Source organism: Heterodontus francisci, chromosome 26 (assembly GCF_036365525.1).
Source record: "Heterodontus francisci isolate sHetFra1 chromosome 26, sHetFra1.hap1, whole genome shotgun sequence".
NCBI classification, from domain to species: Eukaryota; Metazoa; Chordata; class Chondrichthyes; order Heterodontiformes; family Heterodontidae; genus Heterodontus; species Heterodontus francisci.
The window spans coordinates 11498795-11517107 of record NC_090396.1 but is presented as its reverse complement, the minus strand read 5'-3'; the positions used below and the strand labels follow the sequence as shown (position 1 = coordinate 11517107).

The 18313-nt window shown below is 45.2% G+C and overlaps 1 protein-coding gene across 2 annotated transcripts in view; it reads left to right on the top strand.

The window, feature by feature from the left end:
* The first annotated feature begins 572 nt into the window (after positions 1-572).
* Positions 573-18313, top strand: part of nup85 (nucleoporin 85) — a 66346-nt gene continuing 48605 nt past the window's right edge. The window contains exons 1-6 of one of the 2 annotated variants that reach the window (XM_068057803.1): positions 573-778; positions 3317-3407; positions 7054-7213; positions 9020-9096; positions 11439-11482; positions 17497-17566. In XM_068057803.1, coding sequence (XP_067913904.1) covers positions 740-778; positions 3317-3407; positions 7054-7213; positions 9020-9096; positions 11439-11482; positions 17497-17566 — 481 coding nt within the window. In that variant the 5' untranslated portion in view covers positions 573-739. The remainder of the gene's footprint in view (positions 779-3316; positions 3408-7053; positions 7214-9019; positions 9097-11438; positions 11483-17496; positions 17567-18313) is intronic. The other variant, XM_068057802.1, reaches the window with a different exon arrangement.

The following is an 18313-nucleotide window of genomic DNA, read 5'->3' as shown; positions in this document are numbered from 1 at the left end:
CTCAGTGCTTCTCTCAATTATTGTTCAAGATGGGGGAGTACTGATTCATCAGTTGAGGTGGTTATCAGCAGGAAGTTTCTGTGCCCATGTTTCACCTGATTCCGCGAGACTTCATGGGGTCCAGAGTCAATGCTAAGGACGCCCAAAGCCACTACCTTCTGACTGAATATTAGTGTATGCCAACTCTGGTGGGTGTATCCTGCCAACGGGACAGGATATACCCAAAGATGGTGAAGTCTGGGACATTGAATTTAAAGTGATTTTCTGGGTATGGTTATGTCAGGCTGTTAATTGTCTAGTCTGTGGGGCAGTTCTCCCAATGTTGGCACCAGTCCCCAGATGTTACTGAGAGCCAGTTCTGATGAAAGGTCACAGACCTGAAACGTTAACTCTCTTTCTCCACAGATGTTACCAGACCTGCGGACTATTTCCAGCACTTTCTATTTTAATGGAGAGCTGGGGCTGGTTATCAAACCCAAGCAGAGTTTCCCGCCGCTTGCGCGGGACTTTCCTTTCATCGTCGCCGCTTGATGACGTACCGATCGAGCCTGTGGATGAAGAGTGTAAGGGCCAAATAGCTGGGACATCGGGGATCAGGCCAGGAACTGTAGTTGTTTCCGGCCGGCGGAGCCCAGCGATTAGAAATGGATGAAGAGGCCAATTAATCAGGCAGCTGTGAGGGCGCCCTTAGTGACGAGGTCCTTGGTGATCGGGCGGCGCGGGCAACGAGTGGAGCGGAATGGGGGATCTGGATATCGAACATGAACCGGTGACGACGGTGAGGATAGGATACTGAACAGGGTGGGGTGGGGTGGGGGAAGGAGAGAGAGAGAGAGTGTGTGAGTGAAAGAAAGAAATGGACGGAGCATTAATCTTCTATCAGCGGGGACAGATACTGGAAATTAGCCCCCCCCCCCCTCTCCAATCGTCGTCCACTCATTCTTGTGTCAGGTATCTGGATGGTCCATCACGATGAGATTGGCGTCATCTGTCATGCATCCTGTCGTCAGCTATCTTGGCAGCAGCAATGTCAGGACTCGCGCAAGAAGAATGGTCCTAGCGCAAGATACTGGTGGAGGGCTTGTTCCTGTGGATACCTGTACCCTAGCCTGGCTCACCTCAGGACACCCTAAACCCTCTACAGCCCATGGAATATTTCATTTACAGGGTTACGGGCAAAGGGTGGGGACATGGGTTTAGCTGAGTTGCTCTTGCAAGGAGCCAGCACAGACTTGATGGGCTGAACAGCCGCCTCCTGTGCTGTAACCATCCTATGATTCTATTCCTACAGTGCAATAGGGTTTATGCATCAAAGGTATTTCATGCGCTGTAAATCACTTGGATGTAAAAGGCGCTGTGGAAATGCAAGGCTGTCTTTCCTTTTGATGTGTTGTCACTGGTATAATGTTAGAAATGTGGCCGCCAATTTGTGGGGAATAAGATCCCACACACCAATGTGATAATGACCAGATGATTTGTTGTTGATGTTGGTTTGACAAAATTTGGTCAAGATAGTGATGAAAAGTCCACTGCTCTTCCAGTAGTGCCCTGAGGTCTTTTACATCCACCTGATGTGGGCAGACATCTTGGGTCCTGTCGATATCAAAAAGGAGGAGGTGTTGGGTGTCTTGAAAAACATTAAGATAGACAAGTCCCCAGGGCCTGATGGGATCTTCCCCAGAATACTGAGGGAGGCAAGGGAGGAAATTGCTGGGGTCTTGACAGAAATCTTTGTATCCTTATTGGCTACAGGTGAGGTCCCAGAGGACTGGAGAATAGCCAATGTTGTTCCTTTGTTTAAGAAGGGTAGCAAGGATAATCCAGGAAATTATAGGCCGGTGAGCCTTATGTCAGTGGTATGGAAATTATTGGAGAGGATTCTTTGGGACAGGATTTACTCCCATTTGGAAACAAATGGACTTATTAGCGAGAGGCAGCATGGTTTTGTGAAAGGAAGGTCGTGTCTCACTAACTTGATTGAGTTTTTTGAGGAAGTGACGCAGATGATTGATGAAGGAAGGGCAGTGGATGTTGTCTACATGGACTTCAGTAAAGCCTTTGACAAGGTCCCTCATGGCAGACTGGTACAAAAGGTGAAGTCACACGGGAACGGAGGTGAGCTGGCAAGATGGATACAGAACTGGCTCGGTCATAGAAGACAGAGGAATGGAAGGGTGCTTTTCTGAATGGAGGGCTATGACTAGTGGTGTTCCGCAGGGATCAGTGCTGGGACCTTTGCTGTTTGTAGTATATATAAATGATTTGGAGGAAAATGTAGCTGGTCTGATTAGTAAGTTTGCGGATGACACAAAGGTTGGTGGAGTTGCGGATAATGATGAGGATTGTCAGAGGATACAGCAGGATATAGATCGGTTGGAGATTTGGGCGGAGAAATGGCAGATGGAGTTTAATCCGGACAAATGTGAGGTAATGCATTTGGGAAGGTCTAATACAGGTGGGAGGTATACAGTAAATAGCAGAACCCTTAGGAGTATTGACAGGCAGAGAGATCTGGGCGTACAGGTCCACAGGTCACTGAAAGTGGCAACGTAGGTGGATAAGGTAGTCAAGAAGGCATACGGCATGCTTGCCTTCATCGGTCGGGGCATAGAGTATAAAAATTGGCAAGTCATGCTGCAGCTATACAGAACCTTAGTTAGGCCACACTTAGAATATTGCATACAATTCTGGTAGCCACACTACCAGAAGGATGTGGAGGCTTTGGAGAGGGTACAGAAGAGGTTTACCAGGATGTTGCCTGGTCTGGAGGGCATTAGCTATGAGGAGAGGTTGGATAAACTCATATTGTTTTAGCTGGAACGACAGAGGTGGAGGGGCGACATGATAGAGGTTTACAAAGTTATGAGCGGCATGGACAGAGTGGATAGTCAGAAGCTTTTTCCCAGGGTGGAAGAGTCAGTTACTAGGGGACATAGGTTTAAGGTGCGAGGGGCAAAGTTTAGAGGGGATGTGCGAGGCAAGTTTTTTTACACAGAGGGTGGTGAGTGCCTGGAACTTGCTGCCGGGGGAGGTGGTGGAAGCAGGTACGATAGCGACGTTTAAGAGGCATCTTGACAAATACATGAATAGGATGGGAAAAGAGGGATACGGACCCCGGAAGTGCAGAAGGTTTTAGTTTAGACAGGCATCAAGATTGGCGCAGCCTTGGAGGGCCAAATGGCCTGTTCCTGTGCTGTACTGTTCTTTGTAAAACAACGCTTCTGATGTACAGCATTTCTTCAGAGGGAAACTTAAACATTTCTCCTTCAACTGAGGAGTTTCAGTTAAATCCTTTTGTCTTTTTCTCTGTTTTCAGAATATTCCCGGAGTGTATCCTGGAGATTCCATTGGGTTTGAATGGGGCCTTACACAACTTTTGGTATATCCAACATGGCATGACCGGACAAGTAATATAACATACTGATTATTTATAAAAATTCAAAGTTATGTATAATAATGAGAAATTGCTCATGTCTTATGCTAAATGTTAGTGTTTTGTCCTAATCATTTTTATCTGACAGCCTTTGGGTTTGGATTTTAAAGCCTAGTAGGAGACACTTCACATGCTCCCACATGTGATGGAGTAAATAAGGAGAAACTATTTCCAGTGGCAGGAGGACATAGATTTAAAGTGATTGACAAAGGAACCAGATGCGACATGAGGCAAAAAATGTATGCAAGAAGTTGTGATCTGGAACTAACTGCCTGAATGTGCTTCCATCACCCTTTCAATCGTAATTTTCAAAAGAGAATTGGAAAAACTCTTGAAAAAATTGGAGGACTATGTGAAAAGACTAGAGAAATGGGATGAATTAGAAAGCTGTTCAAGAATCAGCACAGGCAAAATGGGCCAAATGGCCTTGAGCACTGTATCATTCAATGATTCTATCCTGGCACAATTTACTCCAATTCCATTTCCCTACATCCTTTTTGTATTTTTCCTTGTTAATTGAAATGCGAATCTCTATCAATAGCCTATTCATTGACTGAATCAAAAAAGGAAAAAAATGGAAATAATATAAAATGCAGGAAGGCTGCAGGTCTTTCAGCTCCTGTTCAGAGAAAAGTCCATAGTGAAACAAATTAATGTTAGATGAGTGGATCTCCCTGTTGCAGTACAATGCGCTGTTTTAGGGCATCTGGTTTGGAAAGGATATTTAAGCCAGATTCACAACAGAGTTGGCGAACTCAAGTTATAAGACTTGAGATATTTGGAACTATTATTTCCTCTAGTCATAAAGAGATACAGCACTGAAACAGGCCCTTCGGCCCACCAAGTCTGTGCCGACCATCAACCACCCATTTATACTAATCCTACATTAATCCCATATTCCCTATCACATCTCTGCAATTCTCCTACCTACACTAGGGGCAATTTACAATGGCCAATTTACCTATCAACCTGCAAGTCTTAGGCTGTGGGAGGAAAGAGGATCACCTGGAGGAAACCCACGCGGTCACAGGGAGAACTTGCAAACTCCACATAGGCATACCCAGAACCGAACCCGGGTCGCTGAAGCTGTGAGGCTGCGGTGCTAACCACTGTGCCGCCCCAGCTTAGAAAGTTAGTGACCAAAGGGCATCAGAGGACTTGAAGTATTCAACACTCTAATGACCTTCACTACAGGAAACAGCTGAGACAACTACCAGTGGAAAATTGATTAAATATTGAAAAGGAGACACAGTGAGGCAGTGGGACTAGTAATGGATTGATAGAGGGCTGTGGAGAGAGAATGGGGCAGGGGGATTAGTTTGGCATCAGTGCAGGGCAATAGGGAGAGTGTGGGTCAATGGGATTAGTTTTGGGATTGATGGCAATGGGGAAAGAGTGAATGGTGGAATTAATATTGGATTGATACAGGGCTATGGGGAGAGAACGAGGCAGTGGGATTAGTTTGGGATTGATACAGGGCTATGGGGAGCGAGCGGGGCACTGGATTAGTTTGGGATGATACAGGGCTGTGGGGGGACAGTGGGATTAATATTGGATTGATACAAGGCTATGGGGAGAGTGGGATTAGTGTGGGATTGATACAGGGCTATGGGGAGAGAGACGGGCTGCGGGATTAGTTTGCGGATTGGTGCAGGTCTATGTGGAGAGACTGGGGCAGTGGGATTAGTTTGGGTATCGATACAGGGCTATGGTGAGAGAGGGATTAGTTTGGGATTGATACAGGATTACGGAGAGAGTGGGATTAGTTTGGGATTGATACAGAGCTGTGGGGCAGAGTGGGGAAGCGGGATTAGTTAGGGGATTGATACAGGGCTATGGGGAGAGAATGGGGCAATGGGATTAGTTTGGGATTGATCAGGGGTATGTGGAGCGAGCGGGGCAGTGGGATTAACATTGGATTGATACCGAGCTACACTGAGTTCAATAATTTCAGAGTGTGACTGGCCCCTCCTTTTTAAATTTTGCCTTTTTTTAGTTTTACTTTGTATTTTTTTTATTTCATTTTATTTTAGTTTGTTTCATCATTACACTTTGTTTACCATGTGCCTGCCCACTTTTTTTCATATTTTACTTTTGGCTAGGGCTTTCATTATTCTGTCATTTAACACCCTCTCTGTAATAACGCTTTGTATTTCACCACACCATTAACACTCTCTTTGTCTTTGTCCCATGACCTCCTTGCCAGTTATTCTCTGCAACCTTCTGTCCTATCAACACCTTCCTATTTGTTCTCTTTTGCTCGACCCCTGCTTTATTTGCTTAAAACCTATTACATTTCTAACCGTTGCCAGTTCTGATGAAAGGTCACTGACCTGAAATGTTAACTTTGCTTCTCTCTCCACAGATGCTGCCAGACCTGCTGAGTATTTCTTGCACTTTTTGGACTAATTTGGTGATCGATACAGGGCTATGAGAAGAACGTGGGGCAGTGGTATTAGTTTGGGGATTGTTACAGGGCTATGGGGAGCGCGCGGGGCAGTGGGATTAGTTTTGGGTTGATACAGGGTTATGGGGGGGATAATGAGGCTTTGGCCTTAGTTTGGGATAGCTCCAGGGCTATGGGCAGAGAGTGGGATTAGTTTGGGATTGATACAAGGCTATGGGGAGAGAGCAGGGCAGTGGGATTAGTTTGGGATTGATACAGGGCTATGGGGAGAGAGTGGGGCAAGGGATTAATATTGGATTAATACGAGGCTATAGGTAGAGCACAGGGCAGTGGGATTAGTTTGGGATTGATACAGGGTTATGGGAAGTGAGTGGGATTGATACAGGGCTACGGGGAGAGAGTGGGCCTGTGGGATTAGTTTGGGAATTGATGCAGGGCTATGAGGGGAGAGTGACACTGGGATTAATTTGGGTATCAATACAGGGCTATGGGGAGAGAATGAGGCAGTGGGGTTAGTTAAGGATTGATCGCGGGCTATGGGGAGAGATCGGGGCTGTGGGATTCGTTTGGGATTGCTGCAGGGCTATGGGGAGAGTGGGATTAGTTTGGAATTGATACAGGGCTATGGGGAGAGAGTGGGATTTGTTTGGGATTAATACAGGGCTATGGAGAGATAATGAGGCTGAGGGATTAGTTTGGGATTGATACAGGGCTATGGGGAGAGAATGAGGCTTGGGATTAGTTGGGGATTGATCCAGGGTTATGGGGAGAGATCGGGGCTGTGGGATTCGTTTGGGATTGCTGCAGGGCTATGGGGAGAGTGGGATTAGTTTGGAATTGATACAGGGCTATGGGGAGAGAGTGGGATTTGTTTGGGATTAATACAGGGCTATGGAGAGATAATGAGGCTGAGGGATTAGTTTGGGATTGATACAGGGCTATGGGGAGAGAATGAGGCAGTGGGGTTAGTTAAGGATTGATCGCGGGCTATGGGGAGAGATCGGGGCTGTGGGATTCGTTTGGGATTGATACAGGCCTGTGTGGAGAGTGCGGGGCAGTGAGATTGATATTGGATTGATACTGAGCTGTGGGTGGAGAGTGGCATTGCTGCGTTTGACGATGTGCATTGCTACGTTTGACGGTGTTCTTTGTGCAGACTGTGTACAGTTGTGCTGTCTTGAATTTACAAGCCCTTTTTCTTTTCAAACCCCAGAGAGCCCCCCTGGAAGCTCCTCAGGGATGCCCCACATTCAAATTGTCCACAACGATAAGGATGTTTACTCGCCAATTCTGCGTAAACTTTTCAATGAGTCACACGGCATCTTCATGACACTTCAGAAATCTGAGCAGGATTGCAAGTCCCGGAGAGCAGAGTGAGTAGAAACTGATTTCCAGATCTCTTTCTCTCTGAAATGTTGTCTATGGCCCCCTATCTTCAGGTAGTTCACTCTTTGCAACAAATTGATATGAATTAAGTGGAGATCCTTCTTCCCCCCTTGATGCATTGTGGGGTAGAGGGAAAGACAGATTTGCATTTCTGCAGCACTTATTGAGTTTCAAAGCACTTCACATGTAATACATTATGAAGCGTGGTGACTGTGCTATGGGAAAATGTGGAGGCCAGGTTGCCAGTGTGCAGGGGCCCATTGTAGCCCTCTAATTGCTGCCTTGACAGGCCGACTAATGGAAAACAATAATAAAAAACCTGAAATAAGTTAAACACCAAGAAGGAAAAAGTGAGGAAAGCACATGGACAGGATGGGGACTATTGCCCAAATCAGAGTTACACACGTACACAGAGCGTAAGGAATGAAAAAACTGGAAAATTACAAATACAAAATACTGAGGATGCTGGAATTCTGAAATAAAAAAAATTCTGAAAGTACTCCGTATTCCTGGTTTATTCTGTCATTATTATGGAAAGCTGAAAATGTTACTCCGTTATTTAAGAGTGGGAGAGAGAAGCTAGGTAACTACAAACCTGTCAACCTCATGTAAGTTGTGGGGGAGTTACTAGATAGTGAAAGTGACTGAGTACTTGAGCTGATCAGAGAGTTGACATGGATTTGTGAATGGTAGGTTGTGTCTGATTGAGTTTAGTTGAACTTTTTGAGAAGGCCATTAATAGGGAGTGCCTGTGGATGTTGTCCATATGGACTTCCAAATTATAAAGATCAGCACAAGAGATTATTAGCAAAAATGAAAGTGCATAGAATTATCAAGGAAACCTTGTGACACTGGTTAGAAATTAGTTGGGAGTTAGGAGACAGTTGAAATAAATGGTAGGTCCTCTGAATGGTGGGATGAGACTTTATTTTCTCCAGGGATCTGTACTCGGGCCTCATCTTTGCACCATATATATCAATGACTTGGATGAAGGAATAGAAAATTGTATATCCAAGTTTGCAGATGACTAAGTGGGTCGTTCAGTAATTATTACGGATGTGTGAAGGAAGTTACAATGGGGTGTAGACAGAGGAAGTGAGCAGAAGTGTGAGGCCTTTGGACCCAAGAAAAACAAATTGGAATATTTAAAAATTGTGATAAACTAGGAATTGTGGATAAGCAGAGAGGTTTGAGAGTCTGTGTACATAAATCATTAAAAGCTATGGGACAAGTAAAAAAAAAAAACAATGAAGAAAGCTATTGGCATGTTGGTCTTTATCTCGGAGGGCTGGAATACAAAGGGATGGAAGTTATGCTTCAGTTGTATCGAGCCTCAGACCTGGGTGAAGGTAGTACTTAGGATAGCACTGAGCCATTATAAGCAGCATGGCCCTAGTTTTATTTCTGGTCTCTCCTGAGGTATGTGATCTCTTTTCATGAGATTGATCCAGATGCGAAAGTCTGTTTAGCCTATCCTCATTCAACTGTTCAGAAAAATAACCACAGTCCCATTACTCGAGTCCAGTTCCACATGTTGATCCTTTCCTGACGCCGGTCCTAAATGTGCTTTTCAGCAGTTTCTATCTTGGCCCCTTATCCAAGTGTCTTGCTTTAATCTGGATTAATGGTCCAGATTTACCTTTTTCTGAACTCTTTTATATCATGCATGCTCTCATGAGCCCCTTGCTTGCCTGGAAATGCTCCAGCCAGTGTCGGCATCCCTGGGATGGGGGGTAGGAGTGCAGTTTGGTAAGGTTTTATTCCCATATGGTAACAGATAATTTTTGTTGCAGGTTAATCTATATTAGCAAGAACTATCGTTCTGTGATAAGAGCTTATCTGGAAGAACTGCACAGAGCTGCAGGAGCTGGTAAGCTGCAAGTCACAATGTGAAGATTTTACTGCAAAGAAATTCATTACACACCAGCCTCCCTAAGTATTGGGGATTTCAGAAAGCAATGTCACTCACCCCTTCTATGCTGTGGACTTATTAAATTGATTAAAAGGTGGGACATTTTCTTTCTGGTGTAGGCCTCATGGAAGGCGCTGTTCCTAGTGGCCTGCTCCCATCCCATACCGGGCGTCTTCACAATGGCTGTGGGTTCATACAGGGAGTGGTAGGAATAAGCTTGTCCACAGAGTACTTGAACCATACAGACCAGGAAATCCCCTAATTTGTGCTGAGTTAACTAATTGCAAGTGGTGTGGGTAGTTGGGGAGTGGTGGTGGGGTGAAAGTTGACCTCAACACCCTTGAATTATCCAGGTGTGAATCCTGCTTTCAGTTTGCTGTCCAGTGACTGTGTTTGTACACAGTGAAAGTTGTGGATTCGAAAAGTGCATTCAGCCCATTGAAATCCACCCCTCCAATTCCCAAACTCTCCCATTGTAACAGCCATCTATTCTATGTGGCAGTTATATTCCATTCAGTATCCCACTCTGGGTAAAGAGGATCTTCCTAAGAGCTGTTTTAAATTAGTTTTGCAAACTTAAATTTATGTTATTCGGTCCTTTCTTGGCTTAATTGATATTCAAGGTTTACTCAATACCATGTAATGTTTTATATCCTCCTTAGTATCATTTTTGTAACCTGTAGTGTTTGAGCTTCTCACATCTTTTTTCATAGCTCATTCAATAGAATCATCGTGCACAGCACCAAAAGAGACCATTCAGCCCATCGTGTCATCTGTTTTAAATATTTATTCTCTCATCTTAATGGGTGTGATGGTCTCTGCCTCAACCACTCCCTGTGGAAAAATATTCAATACTCCAACAACCCACTGTAGAAATAAATTTCTTCAAATCCCTTTCCTCACTCTTAGTGAGACTTGTACATTGATGATCCATGATCACTGATTCCCCACCCAGAGGAATGATCATTTCCTATTCAGTCTTAGCAAAAGTTTTCATAATTTTAAAAGCCACCTCTTATCCTTCTCTGCTCAGTGAAACAGTCTCAGCATCTTCAGTCTCTCATAACTATAAATTCACATCCCTGGTATCACCCTGGTGAATCTACACTGTTCACTATCTACAGCTTTAATGTCTTTTTTTATACGATGAGCCAACGCTGCACACAGTGCTATGGACTAACCAACATTTTGTATAAACTTATCATTACGTCCTTACTCTTGTACTCCATTAAATCTCTACTCTCATTCCTGTTTGACCTCACTTCTTCACATCAAAATGATTGCCATCTGCTTGCCCATTTCATTAACATCTGTTTACAGTCCTTCTCACTCTTTGTTAAGCTTCCTACTTCTGTACTGTCAGTAAATTTCAAGGATGGTACTCCACATATACCATCCAAACCTTCAATATATAATGAGATAAAATGAACCCAGCCGTGACTCCTGGGGTGCACCAGTTGATCCAAGCTGAACAACACCCATTCACCCTAACTTTGTTTCTTGTCCATCATCAACTTTCTATATTTCCTCTTAGAATCATAAAATCATACATCTACAACTTGCATTTATATAGTGCCTTTAACATAGCAAACATCCCAAGGTGCTGAACTAGAGTATTAACAATAAAAATGTTGACACTGAGCCACAGAAGATGACTTCAGGACAGATGACTAAAAGTTTTGTCAAAGAAGTAGGTTTTAAGGAACATTTTAAAGGAGGAGAGGGGAGGTAGAGAGGTTTATGGAGGGAATTCCAGAGCTCAGGGCCAAAGCAGCTGAAACAATACAATGCAGAAGGAAGCCATTCGGCCCATTGTGTCTGTCCCAGCTCTTTCAAAGAGCTATCCAGTTTGTCCCACCGCGCTGCTGTTTCCCCATAACCCTGTAGTTTTTTCCTTTCAAGTATTTATCCAGTTCCCTTTTGAAAGTTACTGTTGAAGCTGCTGCCTTCGCAGACAGTGATTTCCAATCATAACTCACTGTGTAATGAATAAAATTCTTTTAATCTTCCCCTAGATATTTCGTCAATAACCTTAAATGTCCTCTAGTTACCGATCCTTCTGGAATTTTAGTAATAAGCTTCTTGGGAGACAGCTTATCGAGCAGCTTCTGAAAATGCATACATACCACTGCATTCCCTTTGTGTCCAATCATATACTCCAAAAGCCATTTTCATCAAAGTTCATCCTATTGTACTCAGTTAGTCTTGTTGACTTTCTCTACACCCCCTACAGTGTCTACATTTTGCATTTCTGATGATTTTAGTGTACAGTATCTGCAGTAACATTTTTTTTATCACAGCTTTCTCTGAGGATCCTGCCACTTCGATGCAGTATGAGGCGCAGGTATGACAATACTTGAGCACTGTTTAGCTAATGTCCGGCTGGGCTGCAGATTAGGCTTTGGGGGAGGTGATTCCTGGTATGCTTATCTGTTGCTGACATTTTTCTTTTGGTTGCACTAGGATTGTAAATGAGTTATTTTCACGATGTGAGCAGCAGTGACATACTGCTGTTCGCTTCAAGGGTTTTATATTTAGAGATACAGCACTGAAACAGGCCCTTCGGCCCACCGAGTCTGTGCCGACCAACAACCACCCATTTATACTAACCCTACAGTAATCTCATATTCCCTATCACCTACCTACACTAGGGGCAATTTACAACGGCCAATTTACCTATCACCTGCAAGTCTTTGGCTGTGGGAGGAAACCGGAGCACCCAGCAGAAACCCACGCAGTCACAGGGAGAACTTGCAAACTCCGCACAGGCAGTACCCAAAATCGAACCCGGGTCCCTGGAGCTGTGAGGCTGCGGTGCTAATCACTGTGCCGCCCTAGATATTTAGAACATTCGTACTACAAGGTTACAACTGCTGGTCAGTAATTTGCTAATATAAGTTGCATGGTAGCAAAAACTTGTACTTATATGCAAAGACCTGGAACTTGCTGCCGAGGAGGGTGGTGGAAGCAGAGACAATCAATGACTTCAGAAGGAAATTAGGTGGTGACTTGCAGGGCCATGGGGATCGAGCAGGGGAGTGGGAGTGACTGAATAGCTCCATGGAGAGCCAGCACGGGCTGAATGGCTGCCTTCTGTGCCATAAATAACTCAATGACTCTGAATTAGGAGCTGGACCACTAGTTTGGCCAGAGGTGATATGTTTGCTTTTTGAAATTTTCCCTTTAATTTCCCTTGATTTTTTTTCTCCTTTTTCTAAAGGTGGGTGGGGCCTGGGTTCTGCTGGTGCTGACCACCTTTTGGTGTCTTCTCTCTGCCTGTTATTCAAGTGCAAGCCTTTACAGTAAGGCAGTTGAACTGTGGATGGATTTGCTTCCCATGTGCACATGTTTAGGAAGACGACTACCTCATAATTCACTGCAACAGATTCCTGATTTCTTTGCTTCAGGCTGTTTCTTCAGCCCCCTCTTTTTTTTAAACCAGTTCCCATGAAAGGAATCTTTTGGGACTCCCTCTTTGTTCAGCTACATTATTGCAAGCACAGTCGTCAACTCTCATCCACAGGTACTGTATTTACCTGAGGCTGGAATGGTAACCGAGTACTTCTCACTGCGCTAATCCAGGCTTTCGCCCTCCGGATTCATGGGTCAGCTGCTGAGAGAGTGGTGATTTCATCAGATTTTTAGCCTAAGTCTTTGAGAGTGACTTGAACTTCTAAGAATCTCTTAATTTACAGTAGTCTTCAGGGGAGGCTCATTCTGGGATCAGTACAGATGCTGCTTGAACCAAGTATGATAAAGAATAGATAAGCTAGTAAAAGTGCATGTTTGCCTCAAAACTGGAATATTTATTTGGTGAATAGAGCAGTGCAATTCAGAACAAACACTCCTATTGCACGTACAACATGGGTTAGATACTGAGTAAAGTTCCCTATACACTGTCCCATCAAACATTCCCAGGGCAGGTACAGCACAGGGTTAGATACAGAGTAAAGCTTCCTCTGGGGAGGCAATGGTGTAGTGGTATTGTCACTGGACTAGTAACCCAGAGACCCAGGGTGTTGCTCTGGGGACATGGGCTTGAATCCCACCATAGCAGAACGAATTAAAAGCTAGTCTAATGATGACCATGAAACCATTGTCGATTGTTGTAAAAACCCATCTGGTTCACTAATGTCCTTTAGGGAAGGAAATCTGCCGTCCTTACCTGGTCTGGCCTAGGTGTGACTCCAGACCCACAGCAATGTGGTTGACTCTTACATGCCCTCTGAAATGGCCTAGTAAGCCACTCAGTTGTATCTAACCGCTACGAAGTCAATAAAGAATGAAACCAGATGGACCACCCGTCATTGACCAAGGCACCGGAAATGACAACGGCAAACCCAGCCCTGTCGACTCTGCAAAGTCCTCCTTACTAGTATCTGGGGGCTTGTGCCAAAGTTGGGAGAGCTGTCCCACAGACTAGTCAAGCAACAACCTGACATAGGCATACTCACGGAATCATACCTTACAGGCAATGTCCCAGACACTGCCATCACCATCCCCGGCTATGTCCTGTCCTACCAGCAGGACAGACCCACCAGAGGCAGTGGTACAGTGGTCCATGGGCGGGAGGGAGTTGCCTTGGAAGTCCTCAACGTCGAATTCAAACCTCATGAAGTCTCATGTCATCAGGTCAAACACGGGCCATGTTTGAACCACGTTAAGCACCACTTGGAGGAAGTACTGAGGGTGGCAAGAGTGCAGAATGTACTCTGGGTGGGGGACTTCAATGTCCATCACCAAGAGTGGCTCAGTAACACCACTACTGACCGAGCTGGCTGAGTCCTAAAGGACATTGTTGCTAGACTGGGCGTGTGGCAGGTGGTGACGGAACCAATAAAAGGGAAAAACTTACTTGACCTCACCAATCTGTCTGCCACAGATGCTTCTGTCCATGACTGTATTGGTAGGAGTGACCAAGACCTGTCTTCACTTTGAGGATACCGTGTTGTATGGCACTACCACCATGCGAAATGGGATAGATTTCGAACAGATCTAGCAGTGCAGAACTGTGCATCCATGAGGCGCTGTGGGCCATCAGCAGCAGCAGAATTGTACTCAACCATAATCTGTAACCTCATGGCCCAGCATATCCCCCACTCTACCATTACCATCAAGCCGGGAGACCAATCCTGGTTCAATGAAAAGTACTGGAGGGCATGCCAGCAGCAGCACCAGGCATTCCTCAAAATGAGGTACCAAACTGTGTAAGCAGCATGCAAGAGCAGAGCTAAGCGATCCCATAAACAACGGATCCGATCTAAGCTCCGCAGTCCTGCCACATCCAGTCGTGCATGGTGGTGGACAATTAAAAAATTAACTGGAGGAGATGGCTCCACAAATATCCCCATCCTCAATGATGGGGGAGCCCAGCACATCAGTGAAGATGATAAGGCTGAAGCTTTTGCAACAATCTTCAGCCAGAAGTGCTGAGTTGATCAATCTCTGCCTCCTCCTGAAGTCCCCAGCATCTCGGATGCCAGACTTCAACCAATTCAATTCACTTCGTGTATTTTAGAATTAGAATTAGAACATTACAGCGCAGTACAGGCCCTTCGGCCCTCGATGTTGCGCCGACCTGTGAAACCATCTGACCTACACTATTCCATTTTCATCCATATGTTTATCCAATGACCACTTAAATGCCCTTAAAGTTGGCGAGTCTACTACTGTTGCAGGCAGGGCGTTCCACGCCCTTACTACTCTCTGAGTAAAGAAACTACCTCTGACATCTGTCCTATATCTATCACCCCTCAACTTAAAGCTATGTCCCCTCGTGTTTGCCATCACCATCCGAGGAAAAAGACTCTCACTATCCACCCTATCTAACCCTCTGATTATCTTATATGTCTCTATTAAGTCACCTCTCCTCCTCCTTCTCTCCAACGAAAACAACCTCAAGTCCCTCAGCCTTTCCTCGTAAGACCTTCCCTCCATACCAGGCAACATCCTAGTAAATCTCCTCTGCACCCTTTCCATAGCTTCCACATCCTTCCTATAATGCGGTGACCAGAACTGCACGCAATACTCCAGGTGCGGTCTCACCGGAGTTTTGTACAGCTGCAGCATAACCTCGTGGCTCCGAAACTCGATCCCCCTACTAATAAAAGCTAACACACCATATTCCTTCTTAACAGCCCTATTAACCTGGGTAGCAACCTTCAGGGATTTATGCACCTGGACACCAAGATCTCTCTGTTCATCTACACTACCAAGAATCTTCCCATTAGCCCAGTACTCTGCATTCCTGTTACTCCTTCCAAAGTGAATCACCTCGCACTTTTCCGCATTAAACTCCATTTGCCATCTCTCAGCCCAGCTCTGTAGCCTATCTATGTCCCTCTGTACCCTACAACATCCTTCGGCACTATCCACAACTCCACCGACCTTCGTGTCATCCGCAAATTTACTAACCCACCCTTCTACACCCTCTTCCAGGTGTGATATCAAGAAACGACTGGAGACGCTTGATACTGCAAAGGCTATGGGCCTTGACAATATTCCGGCAATAGTACTGAAGACCTGTGCTCCAGAACTTGCCGCGCCCCGAGCCTAGCTTTTCCAGTACAGCTACAACACTGGCATCTACCCGGCAATGTGGAAGATTGCCCAGGTATGTCCTGTACACAAAAAGCAGGACAATTCGAACCCGGACAGTTACCACCTCATCAGTCTACTCTCAATCATCAGTAAAGTGATGGAAGGTGTCATCGACAGTGCCATCAAGCGGCATTTGTTTAGCAATAACCTGCTCAGTGACGCTCAGTTTGGGTTCCGCCAGGGCCACTCAGCTCTTGACCTCATTGTAGCCTTGGTTCAAACATGGACAAAAGAGCTGAACTCGAGGTGAAGTGAGAGTGACTGCCCTTGAAATCAAGGCAGCATTTGACCGAATATGGCATCAAGGAGCCCTAGCTAAACTAGAGTCAGTGGGAATTGGGGAAAACTCTCCGCTGGTTGGAGTTATACCTAGCACAAAGGAAGATGGTTGTGGCTGTTGGAGGTCAATCATTTCAGCTCCAGGACATCACTGCAAGAGTTCCTCAGGGTCGTGTCCTAGACCCAACCATCTTCAGATGCTTCATCAATGGCCTTCCTTCAATCATAAGGTCAGAAGTGGGGATGTTTGCTGATGATTGCACAATGTTCAGCACCATTCGTGACTCCTCAGATACTGAAGCAGTCCGTGTAGAACTGCAGCAAGACCTGGACAATATCGAGGCTTGGGCTGATAAGTGGCAAGTAACATTTACGCCACACAAGTGCCAGGCAATGACCATCTCCAACAAGAGAGAATCTAACCACCTCCCCATGACATTTGAATGTATTATAATCACTGAATCCCCTACTATCAACATCCTCGGGGTTACCATTGACCAGAAACTGAACTGGAGTAGCCATATAAATACCGTGGCTAGAAGAGCAAGTCAGAGGCTAGGAATCCTTGAGGCGAGTAACTCACCTCCTGACTCCCCAAAGCCTGTCCACCATCTACAAGGCACAAGTCAGGAGTGTGATGGAATACTCTCCACTTGCCTGGAATGGGTGCAGCTCCAACAACAATCAAGAAGCTCGACACCATCCAGGACAAAGCAGCCCACTTGATTGGCACTCCCTTCACCACCGACGCACAGTGGCAGCAGTATGTACCATCTACAAGATGCACTGCAGCAACGCACCAAGTCTCCTTAGACAGCACCTTCCAAACCCGTGACCTCTACCAACTGGAAGGACAAGGGTAGCAAATGCATGGGAACACCTTCACCTGCAAGTTTCCTTCGAAATCATCCACCATCCTGACTTGGAACTATATCGCCGTTCCTTCACTGTCGCTGGGTCAAAATCCTGGAACTCCCTAACAGCACTGTGAGTTTACCTACCCCACATGGACTGCAGCGGTTCAACAAGGCAGCTCACCACCACCTTCTCAAGGGCAATTAGGGATGGGCAATAAATGGTGGCCTGGCCAGAGACGCCCACATCCCATGAATGAATATTAAAAAAAACGCTGCCCTATCAAACACACCCAGAGCATGTACAGCACAGGTCAGATTCCTAGCTCCCTCTTTACTGTTCTATAAAGCACTCCCAAGGCAGGAACAGCGTGGGGTTATATTATACTGTGGATGCATGCTCACTGGACTGAAACTGTCCGCATTAGCTAATGTAGGACTGTTCCAGCTAGGAGATGGAGGAGACTTGCATCTCTTTTGTCTGGACTGGGTCTGAGCCTAGATCTTGGATATCTAACCCATTGCAGTGCTCGGCCGCATGATTTCTTGAAATAGTTCTAAATTTTGGAGTAAAGTGCGATATGCTGATGGATGGTAACAGCAGGGTTTTCTCTCTTAATGGCAGGTTTCAATTCTGTCTGCGATGGAGCTGATCTGGAATCTCTGTGAGATCCTGTTCATTGAGGCATCTCAAGGTGAGGCTGAAAAGTTACATGTGTGACCCTGCAGTGCTTGTCTTTGTTCAATTGAACTTTCTTTGGGATTTATTTGTTTTTGGGATGTGGGTGACACTGACACTGGCAAGGTCCTATCTGTTGCCCCTTCTTACGACAATAGGAGTCAACCATGGTGTGGAGCTGGAGTCACTTGTATGTCGAACCGACACGCTCCTTTTCCCTGAATGATTCGAATAAACCAGTTGGGTTTATACAACAAGCTAATAGCTTCAGGGTCATTTTCTGGTGCCAGCCCACAATTTAGCAATTTTACTGAATTCAATTTCACAAGCTTACAGGTGGGATTTTGTTGTGAACTCAGTGAAACTGTTAACGTTTAAACAGGAGATATGAACCCCCCCAGACCCATTTAAAGAAATACATGACAAGATTTCATGTTTTAAGACTTTTACTGCAACAACTAAATTAAAAGTCAGCATTAATTAAACAGTACTTTGTAAGTTGCTAATGCACTAAATTATAGACAAAGGTATTTCCTTTAACTTATTAGGACACTTGAAACCCCACACATTTATACTTTACAGTGTACTCATTGAAACCATACCTTTGCAGTTAAAAGTCCCAAACTACTCCTAATTGCAATGAGTTGGATCTCCCTGTCCTTCTCAGTCAATGTCCTCGTCGCTCACTTCTTCCGAGCGCGTTCGACTTGGACTTCTGTGAATAAGGCAATCTCTTGTGACTCCCTTGGTCTTTTTACCTCCA